The following is a 21,206-nucleotide window of genomic DNA, read 5'->3' on the forward strand; positions in this document are numbered from 1 at the left end:
ATCCTGTCAAGCGACAAGATCAAGGAAGTACATTTAAATTGATCCCCATCATAACTGGTGAGGTACATCTAATTCAACTGTGGAAAGACATCACACAATCACCTTGCTGCTCCTTACATGGCCTGGGGTCTCTGCCTTCTCCCCTTACCGCTCTCCCTGCCTCCCACCCCCACCCCCTGCAACAGCCCTCTAGCCTGGGAGGCTCGTTAGAGTAGATGCCAAGATCATAGCCTGTGGGACCACTGCTGAGTGTGTGGGCACTCAGTTTAAGTATTCAATGATGCTCCTTCCAAACCACTGTCCTGTCCCCACCTCTTCCACTCCCACCTTGGCCAAAGCACAGATCATAAGCCCTCCACTCTGCTCCCCTCTGAGATTGGCCTTCCATGAGGAATTCAGGGCTTTCCCCATATCTTCTCTTCCCCACCTTTATCAAGAGATGCTGCTCCCTCCCCGTCTCTTTTTGCACTGTCACCACCCAACACTTCCTTGCTTTGACCAGAAGCCATAAGGTAAGGTTGGAAGCACGTTTATTCACTCTCCACCAGCCTAGGAAATGAATATTGGGTCCTCAGCCCTGCCACCTTCTGCTGTTATCATCAGGCTTTTAACTCAGGTTTTGATATCGTGAAAAGAAGAGTCACCAGGGTTATTTAGACACCCCGGCTCTCAGGGTCCTTGGTAGTTAAACCTGGGAAAAGGCCACATGAAGGCAACTGTAAGCACACATGATCCCTCTGAATTGTTTTCTTTTCCTGCAATTGTGCTTGCTCTTAAAAATTGAAGTTTTAAACAGGGCTCTCATTTGATCATCCTTGCAATCTATTGGAGTCTAGCTTGAAATGTGACAACTGGAACCAAAAGAACCTTGAATTTGGTGCCTACTTTGGTTCTGGTGCTGCTGCTTCTCAAGATCCTCAGCAGGGATTAAGAACTTGGGGTGCACAGCAGGAATATCAGGAAATTTTCAGGCTTGATTTCCTGGCAAATTGCTGCCAGGACCACTAAATGCTGAACTGTGGATGTATACCGAAATACAAGCAATTCTTTCTGTACTAAAGTTTTTTTAAATTTCGTATTTCTGTAAAACCACCTTTTGAAGCAACAACTATCTAGTCTGAAAAGCAAACGATGTTTCCATTAATATTTTCTGGGGAAAACATTAGTGCTAAGGATTTAACAATCTGTAGGTAAAGTTTAAGCTAACAGTATTCCACAAGGAGACTTTCTATTATCGGACTGTTGCCTAATTTTAATATAATTTTTATATTAATATAATCCTTGGTTCCTCCCCATCCCCTTCATAGGCCACAGCTGAGGTCAAATGGTCCTGGAATGGCTAGTGAGAGCTAGAAATTCAGAAGGGAAAATTGAAACTCAGAGCAGAAAGGCAACCTGCCCAAAAATAACAACGCTAGTTAATGGCACACTGCTACCAGACCCAAGTATCCAGACTTCCTGGAGCTGTGAGATCTTTCATTACCACCACTCTCCAGGTACCAGGCAGTGCCTGTTTCTGGGTTCAAACTCACAGCAGCGAGGAAATCCTATTTTAGCAAAGTGATTTACTGTTACCGTTGTTAGTGTACCCCTCTCCTGCGTCTCTGCTTCACATCCACTCTCTCGCCGCCCGCCCCCAACCACTCGGATTCTTCCTAGCCTCTCACAGGTCAGCCACCACTAGAGGACTGTGAGACTCCGGCAAGTGATCAAATACCGACCCCGAATTTCAGTGGCAGCCGTACCAACGCAATCCTTGGAGCCCACCGCCCCCACTCCGCAGCCCCTCTCCCACCTCACCTCTTCCCTTGTCAGAAACGCGGACGCCGCCTTCCCAGACTCTCCTCATGAAAACAGGACCCATCTAAATACTGATCATGAAAAACGCCCCTTTCAGTCCACAGAAAAAAAAGCTTTCTCCTTTACTAAAAGTCCATGGGCGCCGCCATGTTGCTGTACGGAAAAACGTTTCCAGGGCTAGTTGGAGCGCTCAGGCTCGGCGCTCAGGCTGCCCACGGGTCTTCAGACCTAACTTCAGACCTAACTTTAGGGGTCGTGCCCTAAAGACGGGGTCCGACTTCGAAGGGACGGTTACACTGGCCCACAGACACCAGTTCCTGGGTAAGGCGGCTGGGCGCGACCAGCACACAGACTTCCAGCTACCAGGCGGTCGCATGAAAGTTACGCACGCGTCGTGCGTAATGACGTCAGCGCCGGCGGAGAATTTCAAATTCGAACGGCCTTGGCGGGCAGAGGAAGGAGCTAGTGTTTTGATGACTGCTGTCCTATCTAGCGGATACTTGCGCGGTTTACAGAAATTTGGTCCCTGGATCGTGTCAGGAAACTGGATAAAAGGTGACTGATGACATTGGATTAACTTTGTTTCTGCAGAACTGTTCTGGATGAAGAAGGCGCAAATGACTTCAATTTAGAGGTCCTAAGGCAATGTTTTGGTGTTTGTTTGCTGTTGAGAGAAGCCTCGAGCCCAAAACCGTGCGAGGCGCTGGTTTCACGGGGTCCATTAAATTTCTAGTGGCAACGATTTCCCAAGGGAGGAAAGGGGAGGACCTGGGGGACACTGATGAGGAGTGGAGGCTCGGGAGAGGAAACGGGGAAGGATTGAAGGGGGCGGAAAGAGATGGACAGGAGAGGATCCGTTGGGTGGGTTGCGTCCGAATACTAGTGTAGCTTCTTAGTGGCCGTGTAGGACTGCGTAGAAGTCTTCATCTTAAATCATGAGAGCACATTGTAAGTGGAGATTAAACGTGGACACACAGGTGTGGGTGGAAAAGTTGAATAGATGAACAAGCGCACATCGAAGAAGAAATAGGCGGCCAAAACCAAGAAGAGCGTAATCAGTGTAAAAGACTAAGGAGTACCTAGAGAAGTAAAAGGATTGTCACCTTCCTGAAAGCCAGGGCAGGACCTGAGAAGTCTGGGTGCAGAGATGAGACTGGATCAAAAGTTTTGTCAATCATGGGTATCCTAGGAGACAACCTTTTTAGCAGATGTGAGGGTAGTGACCTGTTATTGTGGCTTCTAAATGGAGGCAGCCTATAGACCATTTTATGGACCAGCTGATTTATCCTTGTTGAAGGGGAGATTGATGCCAAAAGGGCAGTAATTGAGAAACAATGGGTTAAGGATAGAGCAGGAGAGATTGACATGAGGAAAACAGAATAGTTCCATTCTCTGAAACAAAAGAAAAGGAAACATTTTGAGATGAATAAGAGAATTTGAGGTAATTTGTCTTCCTATTGAAGTAGGCACAGTCAACAGCAATGATGTGGTCTGGGTAATAGACAGGGCTTTAGCTACCACGGATACCTTTGTGAAGGCAAAAACCGTAACTTATTCATCTTTGCATCTCCTGCATTGCCTAGCACACTCCCTTATACATAGTGGGCAGTTAATAAATGTTTATGTTGAATATTTTTAAATGGCATTAAATAGATGTTCCCTGCAAATGAGAACTTCAGTGCACATTAACAAATACAGATACCCCAAGGGAAAGATGATGATCCTGAAGAAACGACGAAACCTGACTGCCTTTCTGTTTAAGGATCAATAGTTGCTTAATGTACCATCTCTGTCTGGAAAGTTTGTTTTTAATACTGAATTCGTGAATGTAGGTCATCAGCATGAAGCGCAGTTCAGTTTCCACCGGTGGTGCTGGCCGCCTCTCCATGCAGGAGCTAAGATCCCAGGATGTAAATAAACAAGGCCTCTATACCCCTCAAACGTGAGTATTTCCCTTGGGGTTCCAGCTTGCATGCCTTATCATCTTAAGTGAAGTAATCATCAAAATAGTTAATACAAATATGTAATATGAGTGATGTCTTGGTGAATCTTGTCTGTTCCCGGGGTACCTAATTTTAGATCAACGAAATCTAAAAGTAGACATGATACTCTGCTAGCTGTTGTGTGTCTCATTTATTTCTTAAATTCGCAAAGCCAAATGCTTTACCAGGCACCCCCTAAAAAGACTGTTAATTCTTCTTTAGTACTCTCTTATTTTTCTCTTTTATGCTAGAGCTACTTGTTTAAGCAGACTCTGTGCTGTAACTTAGAATTCACTGAGGTATCTCCAATTAGCAAAGGTTCAGTCAAATCAGAGCAAAGTTATTTGCTCTCATAATAAAGTATAACGTAGTAGCAGCCTACAAAACACCACTCCCCCAAACTCATTCCTCAAGATCTGCTGGAAAAAATATCTGAAAGAACTTGCTATCATAAAACTATAGTTTTTCATTATGAGTGATTATCTTCCAGATAAGAGAAGGCGATCTGTAAGCCATTGTAGAGCTGTGTAAATTCTTCTCTAGGACCGAGGTACGAATTACTTGCTGTTTTTAAATTAGTTGGATTTACATAGCATGAGCCTATGCTACTTTTAGAAATCTGAAATATTTATATATTTTTCCTTTTGAATACTGTAAACCAGGAAAATTTTTGTGCTGTTATACATTACTTATGCCAAAAAGGCGTTATGCCTTTAATTGTATTAGAAGCTAAAAGGTCACCATTGTCAATGTTTTTTGCCTGCAGTTTAGATAATGTAATAAGTGCAGCTACATTCTGATACAGAGTAGGTTCTAAAAGAAAAAAAAAAAATGTAAATGTGGTTAAGATAATGGAAATCATCATGTAGATAGGATTTTTTTTGTTTGTTTGTTTGTTTGTTTTGTTTGTTTGTTTGTTTTTTTTTTGAGACGGAGTCTGGCTCTGTCACCCAGGCTGGAGTGCAGTGGCCTGATCTCAGCTCACTGCAAGCTCCGCCTCCCGCGTTTACACCATTCTCCTGCCTCAGCCTCCCGAGTAGCTGGGACTGCACGCGCCCGCCACTACTCCCGGCTAGTTTTTTGTATTTTTTAGTAGAGACGGGGTTTCACCATGTTAGCCAGGATGGTCTCGATCTCCTGACCTAGTGATCCGCCCGTCTCGGCCTCCCAAAGTGCTGGGATTACAGGCTTGAGCCACCGCGCCCGGCCACTTTTTTTTTTTTTTTTTTTTTTATTGAGACGGAGTCTCGCTCTGTCGCCCAGGCTGGAGTGCAGTGGCCGATCTCAGCTCACTGCAAGCTCCGCCTCCCGGGTTCACGCCATTCTCCTGCCTCAGCCTCCCGAGTAGCTGGGACTACAGGCGCCCGCCACCGCGCCCGGCTAGTTTTTTGTATTTTTTAGTAGAGACGGGGTTTCACCATGTTAGCCAGGATGGTCTCGATCTCCTGACCTCGTGATCCGCCCGTCTCGGCCTCCCAAAGTGCTAGGATTACAGGCTTGAGCCACCGCGCCCGGCCGTAGATATAGGATTTTTGTTCAGGAGAGAAGCCAAAGACTTGAATCTGCATAACAAGCCTTACCTTCGACCATTTTGTCTTAACTGGACTTCCTACCTACACTTTTCTTTGTCTTGGCAAATAAGTGAAATAAGCCGGGAATAGACAATTAAGCAGCACATGTTCTCATAGGTAAAAGCTGAAAAAAGTTTATCTCATAGAAGTAAAAAATAAAATGGATGCTACAGGCTGGGAAGGGTAAAGAGAAGAGGGAAATAGGGAGAGATCTGTGAAAGGACACAAAATTATAGCTAAATAGGAGGAATAAGTTCTGTTGTTCTATAGCACTGTATAACGACTATAGTTAACAATAACATATTGTATAGTTTTAAATAGCTAGGAGAATATTGACTGTTCCCAACACAAAGAAATGATAAATATTTGAGGTGATGGATATGGTAATTATCCTGATCTGATCTCTGTGCATTATCTGTATCACAGCATCACTATCTACCCCATACATTGGTATAAGTATGTGTCAATGTTTAGTTTTTTCTGTTAATTTAAAATTAGAAAGTAATAATAATAATGATATTTAGGCCTGAAAGTATGTTCTGTGTCTTTGAGCTACAAATTTTCTATCTTGTTCTTTACCTTCAGGGGTGTTTTTTCACCTTGTTTTTACCCTTTGGAAATGCAAATTTAGGGTAGAAAATGTTTAGATAGTTATTAAAAATGAGATGAGTAAAACAGACCATGCTGAGGTTAAAACAAAGACTAAATCTACCAAAGGATACATATGCCAGAGGGACCTCTGCTGGTCCCCCAACATTACAAGCATTATAACTTATAGTACCGTGTGTAGCCCATCCTGTTTGTGACAACTTTCCTGACTGCTAAACATTTTTATGATTTTTGAATTATTTTTATAGGTAGTGGGGAAGAGTTGTTGGTTCTAACATATTTCTAAAAGTTTCTCAAGCTAATTTTTATTTTTATTTTAAAGAGTTGTTTTCTATTTTTCTTTAAAGCAAAGAGAGACCAACCTTTGGAAAGCTGAGTATAAACAAACCAACATCTGAAAGAAAAGTCTCACTATTTGGCAAAAGGTAATTATATTTTTTATTAGCTCTAATAAAGGGATTCTTATAGCCATACATTGTTGCCCTCAGAGAACAAATACATTAGATGACATGGTTCCTTTCAAGAGAAAAGTTATAATCAAGTTTTCCTCTGATTTTAAATGGTTAAAATTTTAGGTTATATCTGCTTTAGACACTATAGCTAACACATTCAGACCACTTTCATTGTTACAAGTAAATAGTTGATCGAAAATTCTATACCTAGCTTTCAGACACAGTGGAGTCATCACATTTTAAAATAAGGAGTGGCCAAGCATGGTGGCATACCTGTAATCCCAGCACTGTGGGAGGCCGAGATGGGAGGATTGCTTGAGTCCAGGAGTCCAAGACCAGGCTGGGCAATACGACAAGACTCTGACTCTACCTTTTTTTAATTAGCCAGGCAGGCATGTAGACCAGGTGCAGTGGCTCACACCTGTAATCCCAGCACTTTAGGAGGCTGAGATGGGAGGCTGAGATGATCTTGAGTCCAAGAGTTCAAGACCACCCTGGGCAACATTGCAAGACCCTGTCTTTACAAAAAAAAAATTGTTTTTAATTAGCCAGGTGTGGTGGCTCACACCTGTAATCCCAACACTTTGGGAGGCCAAGGTGGGCAGATCACTTGAGTTCAGGAATTCAAGACCCAGCTGGGCAACATGGTGAAACCCTGTCTCTACAAAAAATACAATTATTAGCCAGGGGCAGTGGCACATGCCTGTAATCCCATTTACTTGGGAGGCTGAGGCAAGAGGATCACATAAACCCAGGAGGCGGAGGGTGCAGTGAGCTGAGATCGTACCAGTGAACTCCACCCTGGGTGACAGTGAAACTCTGTCTCAAAAAAAAACTTTTTTTAATTTAAAAATTAGCCAAGCATCATGGTGCACACCTATAATCCTAGCTACTCAAGAGGCTTAGGCAGGTTTGCTTGAGCCCAGAAGGTCGAGGCTCCAGTGAGCCTTGTTAGTGCCACTGCACTCCAGCCTAGGCAACAGAGAAACACCCTGTCTCAAAAAAATAAATGTAAAATGAAAAAACATCATCTAGTCCAACATTTTAGCCTTTTTTTACAGTCTAAAAGGTTAATGAGAACTCCACAGAGCTTTTGTTTTATGGGCTATATCTGTCGAAATTAACTGTAGTAGAAAGTAAAACTGAGAAAAATTTAAAATATATATTCAATTTAAAATAACAATCCATTACATGGTAACATAAATAACATGTTTTCAACTTTTAAAAAACATGTTTTCAAAAATATAACAATTTCAGTAAGAAGAGTGACATTGTTATATGTTTTTGCAAATCTCTTATGGCTTAATAGCAGACAGCTAGATTCTAATACTTGCTTCTGCATTTAATCGGTTACAGTATCATACATCATGTTACCAGCCTTTGGAAAACTCCACTGTACACTCATGAGAGATTGAAAATGAAAAGAGCAAATAACATCTTAGTTTTATCATAAAACTAGTTTTGACTTCTCAGTGATCCCTAGACAACACTTTGAGAACAACCCTCTATCTGGAGTAGGTCAGTGGTTGTCTAGGCTGCAGGTTGCAGAAGGATTGACTGTTAATGGGCAGAAGGAGACTTTGGGGGATGATAGAAATGGTCATATTTTGATTGGCAGAGGTGACACAAATGCGTATATTGTCAAACTTCATCAAACTGTATGCTTTAAACAGGTGCATTTTATTACCAACAAATTATGTCAATAAAATTGATATTTTTTTAAAGTGTTCAACCCCAAAATTAAGATGATAAATTATGTTGTTGTCTCGCCAAAACAAAACTTTAAGACAAACCTGTTTCTTCCATTGTTTTGAAAATATTTAGAGATGAAGTACTTGTCACCTTTTAAAAAATCTCTGCTGTGAAACCAATTTGGTTTTATTGGTTTAAACTTCCATTTTGGTATTTATTTCAGTTGATAAAAAATCTTAAGGTATTTTTGTAATGTAACTCATCTCAGAGCTAAACTTTAGAGGTGATAGTAATGAAATCTAATATTTGTGGAGCATTCCTATAGGCCAGACATTAAGTGTTTTATCTATATTAAATCTTTCAATCAATCCTCACAACTGCCCTATGAGAAGATAGTGATATTGTCTGCATTTTTTTTTTTTTTTTTTTTTTTGAAATGGAGTCCCGCTCTGTCGCCCAGGCTGGAATGCAGTGGCGCGATCTCGGCTCACTGCAACCTCCGCCTCCCCGGTTCAAGCAATTCTCCTGCCTCAGCCTCCCAAGTAGCTAGGATTACAGGCACCTGCCAACACATCCAGCTAATTTTTTTGTATTTTTAGTAGAGACAAGCTTTCACCATCTTGGCCAGACTGGTCTTAAACTCCTGACCTCATGATCCACCCACCTCGGCCTCCCAAAGTGCTGGGATTACAGGCATGAGTCACTGTGCCCGGCCAAGTGTGTGTTTCTTCTTGCCTTGTTTTACATCCTTATGTTTAACTGCTGTAACCTCATATTTTACTCTTCATTATTTGCTCTTTTTCTCTGCTTTAAATGAGATAAATCTGTTTAGTTATAAGAATGTAATGTTTGATGTTGATATTAAATTGCAAAACTGCCTTGAAATAATTTAGTCTTGATCACAGAAGGAAATAGTTTTAACTGGCTTTTTAAAAATATATTTCCAGAACTAGTGGACATGGATCCCGGAATAGTCAACTTGGTATATTTTCCAGTTCTGAGAAAATCAAGGACCCGAGACCACTTAATGACAAAGCATTCATTCAGCAATGTATTCGACAACTCTGTGAGGTACCTTAGGATTTTAATCTCAACTGTGATTGTTGTCATAGGTATTTTCCAATAATTTTCCATTACAAAATGTTTGATGTTTCATAAAAATTATTGTAGTTTCTTACAGAAAATGGTTATGCACATAATGTGTCCATGAAATCTCTACAAGCTCCCTCTGTTAAAGACTTCCTAAAGATCTTCACATTTCTTTATGGCTTCCTGTGTCCCTCATACGAACTTCCTGACACAAAGTTTGAAGAAGAGGTTCCAAGAATCTTTAAAGACCTTGGGTATGTATATTTCTCATTAGTTAGAGATGTGACTGGCACACAGAGACAAAACAAATTAAATCAATTTGTAAAAAGTTTGAGTCACAGAAATAATATGTTTTAGGATGACCACTGTGAAGAATATATGTAGGATAAATTGAAGAGAAAAAAAGCAACTGCTTACAAAAAAACAAATAAAAATTGCTGGTTAGAAGCAGGAAGGATTAACAAATTGTTAGTAACTGATGAAGTTTGATGATGGATACAGACGGATTAAATACACTTTTCTTTGTTAAAAACTACCCGTAGGTATTACAGAGCAACAGAAGATAGAATATAAAGCCCTGAACTGCTGAAGTGACAGAGAGTAGAAAAGACAGGCTGGATACCACAGATTTTACAGAAGCCCAAAAAAAAAACAAACCAGGATTCACGCCTGGTGAAAACAGAGCATGATGAAATTGAAAGGGGGAAGAATGTACATACTTGTTGTTTGTTGGGGGTATATATTTTGAGGGAACAAAAGATCCTTTGGGAGAGTAGTCCAGCGTTTTGGTTGTATAGATCAAGTTCTGCAGCTTGGGGGATAGAGGTACAAAGTAATCTACAGAGCAATACAGAGATTAAGATGACTAAGGATAGAATCCCAACATATCTTACCTCTACACAAGGCAAGACTGGGTGTATATGTGGAATTGTTTAAATGTAGCTTCTTGATTAACCATTATGTTCAGTAGATTATAGTAACATCAAATTAGCTTATGTTTTTCTCATTTCTCATAGGTATCCTTTTGCACTGTCTAAAAGCTCCATGTATACAGTGGGGGCTCCTCATACGTGGCCTCACATTGTGGCAGCCTTAGTCTGGCTAATAGACTGCATCAAGGTATTTGATTTGTTCTTTTGAAACGTATACATGGGAAAGGGTTTTTTCCTCAAAAAGATATTTTTCTCTCCCAGTCTTTTGACAGTATTCTCAAAGTCTGCTTCAGAGTTTTCATTTTTCAAAGCACATTTAATTTTAAGTTTTTCAAACTATTATCACGAGGTAAAAGGAAGAAAGTACCAAATTGACAAGGAGATTATTTATTATCATGAGGCTTTACAACTCAAAAAATGAATCAATAGGAAATTCATTTTTTATTTTCTCTTATGAAATTCATTTTCACCCCTTTTTTTTTGAGACAGAGTCTTGCTCTGCCGCCCAGGCTGGAGTGCAGTGGCGCGATCTTGGCTCACTGCAACCTCCGCCTCCCGGGTTCACACCATTCTCCTGCCTCAGCCTCCCGAGTAGCTGGGACTACAGGTGCCCGCCACCACGCCCGGCTAATTTTTTTTTTTTTTTTTGTATTTTTTAGTAGAGACGGGGTTTCACCGTGTTAGCCAGGATGGGCTCAATCTCCTGACCTTGTGATCCGCCCGTCTCGGCCTCCCAAAGTGCTGGGATTACAAGCGTGAACCACCATGCCCAGCCCATTTTCACCCTTTTTAATTAAAATCCATATTCAGTGCAAGAAGTTTGGAGAATGCAGTGATATAACCATAATCTCCAAATTCAGAGACAATAACATAAAACATTTCCTTGTGATAGTTTGTTTTTGTTTTGTTTTGTTTTGTTTTGTTTTGTTTTTGAGATGGAGTCTCGCTGTGTTGCCCAGGCTGGAGGGCAGTGGCATGATTTCAGCTCACTGCAACCTCCGCCTCCCAAGTTCAAGAAATTCTCCTGCCTCAGCCTCCTGAGTAGCTGGGATTACAGGCATGCACCACCACGCCCGGCTAATTTTGTATTTTTAGTGAAGACAGGGTTCCACCTCGTTAGCCAGGCTGGTCTCAAACTCCTGACCTCAGGTGATCTGCCCGCCTCAGCTTCCCAAAGTGCTGGGATTACAGGCGTGAGCCACCACGACCAGCCCCTTGTGATACAGTTTTAAAAGTGTGTGTTGCTGTGCAAAGTACTATATGTATATTTTTTAAACTTTTGATACATACTGAGAAATTTTTTTCTAGAAAACTTGTACCAATTAAAAGCTCAACAATGTTTGAGCACACCCATTTTTCCAAACTATAAGCATTGTTGTTTTCAAATCTTTATCAATTTAGGAGGTGACAGATTGCTGTTTATATAGAAATGTATATGTATATGTGTATATATGTGTGTGTGTATATATATATTTAAACAATTTATGTTTTTACCGTTATTTTTCTTTTAACTTGCTTGTACATGGTTTTTTAGGCAAGTTTATATTTCACCATTTGCTTTTTGCTATGAATTTGAATCTTTATTAAACTTACTGATAGTTTTAATAGTTGGCAACACAACAAGCAAAAATAATTGACAGCTAATTTTTTCTTATTTACATTTTTTGTTTTTAAAGGTTTATTTATTATAATATCTACTCTCTTGATATTTTTCTTTTTTTGTATTGATTTGCAAGAATGCCATTTTGTAAGCCAAAAATGGCTGAGTCAGAGAAATTAGCTCCCGTCTCTATGGTGCAAGTAATTTTTTTCTCCCTTTCTTTGTTTTTTAATTTCATGTGCTGTTTTGTCTGTTCAGAAATGTGAGTTTTTATCTAATTTAATGCAATCTCTCCTGTTGTAGCTTCTGAGTTTCCTGTTCTACTTAGTGCTAGAATTCCTTTTTTTTTTTTTTTTTTTTTTTGAGACGGAGTCTTGCTCTGTGGCCCAGGCTGGAGTGCAGTGGCCGGATCTCAGCTCACTGCAAGCTCTGCCTCCCGGGTTCACGCCATTCTCCTGCCTCAACCTCCCGAGTAGCTGGGACTACAGGCGCCCGCCACCTCGCCTGGCTAGTTTTTTGTATTTTTTAGTAGAGACGGGGTTTCACCATGTTAGCCAGGATGGTCTCGATCTCCTGACCTCGTGATCCGCCCGTCTCGGCCTCCCAAAGTGCTGGGATTACAGGCTTGAGCCACCGCGCCCGGCCAAGTGCTAGAATTCCTAAAGCTAATACTGTTCCCCTGACATTGTCTTGGCCATCAGCAAGCCTTTAACTAAATGAAGTCAGGCACTGGGTATATGGATTTTGACCCAGGAGCCATGCTGATACGTATAGTACCACCCATTGTCAAGACAGCAGAATTCCAATGCCATAGCCCATTAATAAAAATCCAAGTTTCATTGGACTTTATATAGAACATTTATGCATTCAACTTGTTTCTCTCCAGTGATGCCCATGGACATTTGATATCTACTTTTTTGCTCTCACCATCAGATATCCCCATTGTCACTAGAACACTTAACCCTTGTTTGCCTAAGCAGCTTATGATATTGTGTGGTTGGGAAATAGCATGTGGAGCTTGTGGATTACCTACAGTAGCTTCACTTGGGGAGGGGCCTCTTGTGATACCTCCAAGCCCCTCTTTTTTTTTCTTTTTCTTCTTCTTTTTTTTTTTTTTTTTGAGACAAATCTCACTCTTTCACCTGGGCTGGAGTGCAGTGGTGCAATCTCAGCTCACTGCAACCTTCGCCTCCCAGGTTCAAGCGATTCTCTGCCTCAGCCTCATGAGTAGCAGGGATTATAGGCACCAGCCATCACATCCAGCTAATTTTTTGTGTTTTTAGTAGAAATGGGGTTTCACCACATTAGCCAGGCTGGTCTCGATCTCCTGACCTCGTGATCTGCCCACCTCAGCCTCCCAAAGTGCTGGGATTACAGGCGTGAGTCACCGTGCCCGGCCCTCCAAGCACATTATTTAAGTTGGAATCCCCTCCTTTTTATATTGCTTTGCATGATGTGATGTATTAATCCATGAGAGACTGCAGATTTCTTTTTCTAATTTTCTCTCTCACTTAACATAAGCCTAGAAATTTGGCCACATTTAGGAAGGCCTCTTTTCCTCCCCAATGTTTTTTAAAAAACAATTTTTCAAATTTTCTCCTAGTATTTTTATGTGTATTTAAATCTTTGCGCTGTGTTTAAATCTTAATTCATCTCCAGTTTATGTTAGTAAAAGAAAGAGAAGGCCTTCTTTTTTAAATGATTCACTCATGTATCTCAGTCCCATTTATGGAATAACTGATGTTGGCCGGGTGCTGTGGCTCATGCCTGTAATCCCAGCACTTTGGGAGACTGAGGCAGGTAGATCACCTGAGGTCAGGAGTTAGAGACCAGCCTGGTCAACATGAACAAAACCCCGTCTCCACTAAAAATACAAAATTATTAGCCGGGTGTGATGGTGCATGCCTGAAGTCCCGGCTACTTGGGAAGCTGAGGTACGAGAATCATTTGAACCCAGGAGGTGGAGGTTGCAGTGAGCCAATATCACACCACTGCACCCTAGCCTAGGCAACAGAGCAAAACTCCATCTCAAAAATAAATAACTGATATTTTCCCCACAGTTTGAACTGTCACCAGTATGTTCTTAATTAAACCTATTTCTCTACTCCTTTTTTTCTATCCCTGCTTCATGACCATACTAATTCCTGTCACTTTCTAATATATTTTATGTAGAGGAGGAACATTCTTACTTCTTTTCACAATGTTAGCTATTGTCATATCCTCACTCTCTAAATTATTTTTTCAGATTTTAACAAAATCTTGTGATTTTGTTATTATTGATATAACATTGAATTCATGATATATAAGGGGAAATTTCCATCCTGTCAATGTTTAATCTTGTCATTTGGGAAAGTGTTAAATCTCATTTATTCATCTCTTTTGTTCCTTCAGTAATATTTTGTTTTTGTTTTTTCATTTTATAGGGTTTTTTTTTTGTTTTTTGTTTTTGTTTATTTGTTTGTTTTGAGACAGAGTCTTGCTTTGTCGCCCAGGCAGGAATGCAGTAGCGTGATCTCAGCTCACTGCAACCTCCACCTCCCAGGTTCAAGCAATTCTCATGGCTCAGCCTCCCAAGTAGCTAGGATTACAGGTGCCCACCACAACGCCTGGCAAATTTTTGTATTCTCAGTAGAGACAGAGTGTCACCATGTTGGCCAGGCTGGTCTTGAACTCCTGACCTAAGGTGATCCACCTGCCACAGCCTCCCAAAGTGCTGGGATTACAGACATGAGCCACCATACCTGGCCATGTAGTTTTCTTAGAATCAAACAACATATTTTTTAATCAATGCCATGTGTTTTGTTACTATGATGAACGGGTTTTCTCTTTTTTTAATTCTATTTCTATGGTGATTATTACTAAAAGAGTTTTTTGTGTTTACTACCCTTACTGAATTGCTTTATTACAACTACTGTTCTCAATAGTTGTTTTCTATTACTAACCACTGTTTTCAAATTAAATATTTTTCATTTTATCGTTTAGTATGATGTATTCAGTAGAAGATAATGGTTTTTGTGTTGAAATTTATTCACTTTTATCAAGAATGATCTTTGAAGGTTATCCTATGCTTTTGCAGGATGTATTGAAATTATTGTTGTTGTCTTGACCTATTGATCTAATATGTTGATTTCCTAATGACCTCTATTTGTTCATTGTTTATTATTCATTATGCTCCTGAATTGTTTGTTCATGCTTTGTAAATAAACTTTGATTTCCTATCTCACTTTGCCTCCTTGCACAGAACTTGGCAGATAATCAGTCCTTATTACAGTGTCTAAGTGATAATAATTTAGCCAAAGTTAACATGTCTTCTCCACTAAGGACCATAAATAGGAGGGTTACATACACTTCAGGAGCATCTTGTTAGCCTTTTGGTTAGTGATCAAAGTGGACTTGGGCCTGACTTATCCCAGATCCCTCTGTGTCCTTTTCCTCCTCTGATGTCTCACAATATTAAGAAGTGGTGTTATAGTAGAAAATGCCACCTTTAGATGAAAACATGATCCAAATCTATACTTTTTATATCTACAATTACAGGTTGAAACTATTTCAACCAGTCTTCCTAGTTCATAATTCTTCAGTCCTTTCAGTAGTCTTTTCTATAGCTCTTGGGGATCTGTATGTCCCTGTGTAAGGCTCTCCTTGAATCTTGCAAAGTAGCAAGAGTTTTCATAAGGACCTTGACAAGGTGACAGAAACTGTCTTTACCCTGATGACAAGATATAAGATTCTGTTCCTTATCTTGGGTTCTGCCCTACATGTCTTTCAGACTTTATTAAATCTATGTGTGGGCCAGGCACAGTGGCTCATGCCTGTAATCCCAGCACTTTGGGAGGCCGAGGTGGGTGGATCACCTGAGGTCAGGAGTTTGAGACCAGCCTGGCCAATATAGTGAAATGCTGTCTCTACTAACAATGCAAAAATTAGGCATAGTGACAGGCACCTGTAATCCCAGCTACTCGGGAGGCTGAGGCAGGAGAATTGCTTGAACCCAGAAGGTGGAGGTTGCAGTGAGCCAAGATCTCAGCCACTGCACTCCAGCGTGGGCGACAAAGGGAGACTTCGTCTCAAAAAAAAAAATCTATCTGCCACCTGAGGCCTTGTCAAAAAAAAGACAAGATAAAAAGTTGTTAGAGCTCTTCTGCATCCACCTTAAATAAACAAAGAATCTTCTGAGTGCCTTTAGAATAGGAAAGGGGTAGCAGGGCAAACAACTCTAGGCTAAGGACATTGTCTCCCTAAGAAATCCTGTATGTGAATTCCAAGATGACAAAACTTAATTGTTTTTTGAAACCCCATTCTTCTTTTATGTACTCCTAATGCATAATCCTTTTCTTAGAAGTTAGTATTCTTATACTTAGTGTTCATTATACTATTAGATACATATTTACATCTTGGCCAGATGCAGTGTTATTCCCTGTTATTGTTATTATTGTTATTCCCTGCACTTTGGGAGGCCAAGGCGGTTGGATCACCTGAGGTCAGGAGTTCGAGACCAGCCTGGCCAACATGCTGAAACCCCATCTCTACTGAAAATATAAAAATTAATCAGGCATGGTGGCTCATGCCTGTAATCCCAGCTACTCCGGAGGCTGAGACAGGAATCACCTGAACTTGGGAGGCAGAGGTTGCAGTGAGCCGAGATTGCACCACCACACTCCATCCTGGGTGACAAAGTGAGACTCTGTCTCAAAAAAAAAAAAAAATACATATTTATATCTAGATATCTATATATCAAGATAATAACAGATATTAATAGATATATTTATATCTAGCATATCTGTTTATATCTACATTTATGTATATTTATAGCAATTTCATTTAAATTTTCTTTTTTTTCATGTTTTAAATGTTATATTTTTAAAAGAAGATATAAAAACAGGCATTCCAAAATGGAATTTCTATGCCTTAAAAACCTTTAACTATTTTCCTTTTAGCTTGTCAATTTTAAACATCTGAATGTTTTGCTATAATTTATGTTATCACTTTCAATTGAAACTATTGTAAAATTTCATCTGAAGTTCATATTGTACATACTGAATGAGTTACTTGATTAACATTTGAGCACCAAACTTGAGCTCAAAGAGAAAAATTATTATTGGCTCACCTTTTATGTGGCAATTCTGTTTTGGATTCTTAAAGTTGCATTAAAATGTGTATATTTGCTCTCAGTGGGTTAATAACAGCATAAAGGTCAACATTTTTCCCTGTAGAATGGAAGTAAATATAGAGTCAGTCCTTTCTAGATCCTGAAGAGTTTAGTTACTAAACGAAAGGGTTTTGAAAGTATCAAAAGGGGCCAGGCGCAGTGGCTCAAGCCTGTAATCCCAGCACTTTGGGAGGCCGAGACGGGCGGATCACGAGGTCAGGAGATCGAGACCATCCTGGCTAACACAGTGAAACCCCGTCTCTACTAAAAAATACAAAAAAACTAGCTGGGCGAGGTGGTGGGCTCCTGTAGTCCCAGCTACTCGGGAGGTTGAGGCAGGAGAATGGCGTAAACCCAGCAGGCGGAGCTTGCAGTGAGTTGAGATCCGGCCACTGTACTCCACTCCAGCCTGGGTGACAGAGCAAGACTCCATCTCAAAAAAAAAAAAGAAAGTATCAAAAGGATACCTTCAAATTGTTTTATTCAAAAGAAAGTCAAAAGTGTTAATGTTCGATATAATGACCTATCAAAAGAGACTTTTAGTTACACAATAATGTAAATGCTTCTAAAATTGACACTAAAAACAGAAGTTGCCAAAATATGAAAGTTGCATTTTTCAAATCAACTTGCTTTTCTTGCTTGTGTACTAATTAGATACATACTGCCATGAAAGAAAGTTCACCTTTATTTGATGATGGGCAGCCTTGGGGAGAAGAAACTGAAGATGGAATTATGCATAATAAGGTACCATGTATTATCATAAACTGTAATGGTGAATCGCCTTGATATTATTGTGTCACTATTAAATTTAATACAGATGCCCCTCGACTTATGATAGAGTAATAAACCGACTATAAGGTGAAAATATCATGTCAAAAATGCATTTAATACACCTAACCTGCCAAACGTCGTAGCTTAGCCTAGCCTACCTTAAACATTCTCAGAACAAGTAAACTAGCTTACAGTTGGGCAAAATTATCTAACAGAAAGTGTATTTTTAAAATAAAGTATTGAATAGCTCTTGTAATTTATTGAATACTATACTAACAGTGAAAAACAAAAAGGTTGTTTGGATACTTGAAGGATGGTTTCCACTCCATTGCTTTCGAACTATCAGAAAGCTGAAAAATCTGAGGTCAAACCATCGTTAAGTCAGGGATTGTCTGTATATTCTTTTGTAGAGTTGCCTTTTTGCTTCCTGAAAACATTCTAAATTTGATTTTTTTTAGTATTAATGGATCTGTTTGAATCACATTATAATTTCTTAGAATTAACTAGTCACAAAAATTGGAAAATGTTAACTAAGTAAAAAATGGAAGGAGGTTGAATTAAATCATACATGTTACGTGTTACAGACGTAATGTTTCTTTTCCTCCTTTCTGTTGTAGACGGAAGATACCAATATTGGCAACATTATTTTAATATCATTCTTTGTCAATACAAAACATAATAGGTTGAGTCTTAAGATATTGAATGTGGGTAGGTTGTTTATTTTGTTTTGACCTTTTTCATTAGTCATACTGCCACTTAGCTCAGAGTCAACGATTCCAAAAGTGGTTGAGATAAAAGAAACATTAAGATTATACATTAATATTTCCTAGCATACATAAGAAACCAGTCATCACACAGGCCACTTAGAAGAAAAACTATTCTCTGTTCTAATTCTAACCTTCATTCTTTGAAACTTTTGTCACAAAAGAAAAGTGGGAATAATTTCAGTCCCGTCTTTTATGACTGCCTGGGATGTAGTTCAAAGATACATCAACCGACTAGTGTTGGCATCATTGCCTTTTTCTTTTTAACAAAAAGTAAACACACACCTTTACTACTTCAACAATGATCCCAGCTGGAAAGACTCCTAGAAAACCTTTGCTCCTACCCTTGAGAAAATCATCCTCCCACATTGCAATATGTATATTGGGCTGCCTCTAATTGCACCTCAGTTTTCACCCAAGTACGTTACAACATCTATTAAATATTAAATGTCTTACCAGACACAGTGGCTCACACCTGTAATTCTAGCAGTTTGGGAGGCTGAGGTGGGCACATTGCTTGAGCTCCGGAGTTCAAGACCAGCCTAGGCAACATGGCGAAACCCCATCTCGACAAAAAGTACAAAAGTTAACTGGGTGCGGTGGTGCATGCCTGTGGTGCCAGCTACTCGGGAGGCTGACGCTGCAGGATCACTTGAGCCCAGGAGGTCAAGGCTACAGTGAGCCAAGATCATGTCACTGTACTCCAGCCTGAGGGATAAAGTGAGACCCTATCTCAAAAAAAAAAAAAAGTGTTAAATGTCTTGACATCCATCCTAAAGGTTAAAAATTATTCTTGCTATCTGAGCTATTATAGCTATTATTTCAAATGACAATATATAAAGAAGCACGTGGGAAACTATAAAGTACTGTTTGTAATTAAAGTTTTCAGAGTGTCTGTCTTCACAAGATTCTGATACTCAGTTTTTTGAGTCCACGAACTCGATATTTTTAAACCTATAAGATCAAAATTGACCAAGCTTAAGAAAACTGATTCAGTCTTACCAAATTCACAGCAACTGATTTGAAGGAGAATGAAAATGTATTAATTTACCATCAGTGATACACTTTTCCAGTTACAGGAATACTCAGACTACCTATTCAGGATACTCACTTCAAAGTCACCTTAATAAGCAACAAATTAGCACAAAGGGAATTGGTTTATCTTGAGGGATATTTACTTCATCTAGACTATGGAAAATTCTGATCATCCATTCTTGCCTTCTCATAAAATCTACATTCTCAGTGACCAAAACATCTCATGAATGCAAAATATAGTGTTATTTTCTCTTGGATAAATGTTAAGAATTCTAGTATTGTGCTGTTTGGATTGCTACTCATCATGCAACTCATTTTGTAGACTGAAGTTACAATGTAATTGTAGCCTTCATTAATAACATTTGGGTTTTTACAATTAGACCTTCTCAATTCAATTGGACTTAGATGATCAGCAGTTTATTTAAATTTTTCATCAGGTGCTTTATTCCTAAAGATGATTAAGTTTGTATATTTCATGTTGAATTACATGTATTAATAAGCTTCCTTGTTTGACCTTCTCAAAATTCTGAAGGTATGGCTTACTGTTTTTAAATATTGCCTTTATCCAAATTTAAGTGTTATTTTATCCTCATTATTCATATTTAGAAGTATCAGACTAAATACATCTGTATAGCATAATTATATAGCCTAGGTTTTTGTCTCTTATTTATAGGTTCATCTGACTACTTAGTATTTCTGACTATTTTTTAAATTCAAATTTAAATTTCCACCTAGAAAAGTGAAACAAACCAAATAGAGAATCATGACTTTGTTTTTATCATCTGCTTAACCCCATAGTTGTTTTTGGACTACACCATAAAATGCTATGAGAGTTTTATGAGTGGTGCCGACAGCTTTGATGACATGAATGCAGAGTTGCAGTCAAAACTGAGTAAGTAATCTCATTCTTAGGGTGCTTGCTTTTGGTCATTTTACTCAGCTCATGGAGTGGTAATTTATGTACCATATCCAATGTTCATATGAGTTGCTTACTTTAAATGTATCTAGATGCCTACTGATTTTTATCTTTGTGGTTTCTTTGGTGGAGAGTATTTAAGCTAAAAGAATACTAGTGTTGGCCGGGCTCGGTGGCTCAAGCCTGTAATCCCAGCACTTTGGGAGGCCGAGACGGGCGGATCACGAGGTCAAGAGATCGAGACCATCCTGGATAATACGGTGAAACCCCGTCTCTACTAAAAAATACAAAAAAAACCTAGCCGGGCAAGGTGGCAGGCGCCTGTAGTCCCAGCTACTTGCGAGGCTGAGGCTGGAGAATGGCGTAAGCCCGGGAGGCGGAGCTTGCAGTGAGCTGAGATCCGGCCACCGCACTCCAGCCTGGGCTACAGAGCGAGACTCCGTCTCAAAAAAAAAAAAAAAAAAAAAAAAAAAAGAATACTAGTGTTGGAGCCAGACCTGAGGCAGAACCTCTTACAGTCTGTGAGGCCTTAATAAAATGTTTGACCTATCTGACAAAGTTTAACAGCAGTAGATGTCAGTGTAATAAAGTACCAAACATGCTACCAGAAGCACAGACGATAATTAGCAAATGTTATTCCTCTTGGGGAATAATATCCCTATGTTGTCCTTGCTTACTATTTGAGAAATTAAAGCACCAATTAGTCAAAAGACCTAAGGTCTCTTTCAAAATTAGTGGCAAAAGTTAACAAGACATTATACTTCCAAATATGTAAGGAAAATCTGTTTTTTTTTTGTTTTTTTTTTTTTTACTCATTTATAACCTAGTGATATACAGTATTTAC

General features: G+C 39.5%; 2 protein-coding genes across 7 annotated transcripts in view; one reads left to right on the forward strand and one right to left on the reverse strand.

The window, feature by feature from the left end:
* Positions 1–2,177, reverse strand: part of METTL4 (methyltransferase 4, N6-adenosine) — a 37,152-nt gene extending 34,975 nt beyond the window's left edge. For 3 of the 5 annotated variants that reach the window (XM_073006435.1, XM_073006436.1, XM_073006438.1), the window contains exon 1: positions 1,801–2,164. The gene's annotated coding sequence lies outside the window, so the exon portion shown is untranslated. Of the gene's footprint in view, positions 1–1,800 lie in introns of all 5 variants that reach the window. The other 2 variants (XM_073006437.1, XM_007974505.3) reach the window with 1 other exon arrangement.
* Positions 2,178–2,215: 38 nt separating this feature from the next.
* Positions 2,216–21,206, forward strand: part of NDC80 (NDC80 kinetochore complex component) — a 46,586-nt gene continuing 27,595 nt past the window's right edge. The window contains exons 1-8 of one of the 2 annotated variants that reach the window (XM_007974508.3): positions 2,216–2,355; positions 3,633–3,742; positions 6,310–6,387; positions 9,054–9,177; positions 9,277–9,449; positions 10,212–10,314; positions 17,531–17,620; positions 20,245–20,338. In XM_007974508.3, the coding sequence (XP_007972699.1) occupies positions 3,642–3,742; positions 6,310–6,387; positions 9,054–9,177; positions 9,277–9,449; positions 10,212–10,314; positions 17,531–17,620; positions 20,245–20,338 (763 nt within the window). In that variant the 5' untranslated portion in view covers positions 2,216–2,355; positions 3,633–3,641. Of the gene's footprint in view, positions 2,356–3,632; positions 3,743–4,272; positions 4,333–6,309; positions 6,388–9,053; positions 9,178–9,276; positions 9,450–10,211; positions 10,315–17,530; positions 17,621–20,244; positions 20,339–21,206 lie in introns of those variants that run through there. The other variant, XM_073006434.1, reaches the window with a different exon arrangement.

The sequence above is a fragment of the Chlorocebus sabaeus genome, chromosome 18, assembly GCF_047675955.1.
Source record: "Chlorocebus sabaeus isolate Y175 chromosome 18, mChlSab1.0.hap1, whole genome shotgun sequence".
Taxonomy (NCBI): Eukaryota; Metazoa; Chordata; class Mammalia; order Primates; family Cercopithecidae; genus Chlorocebus; species Chlorocebus sabaeus.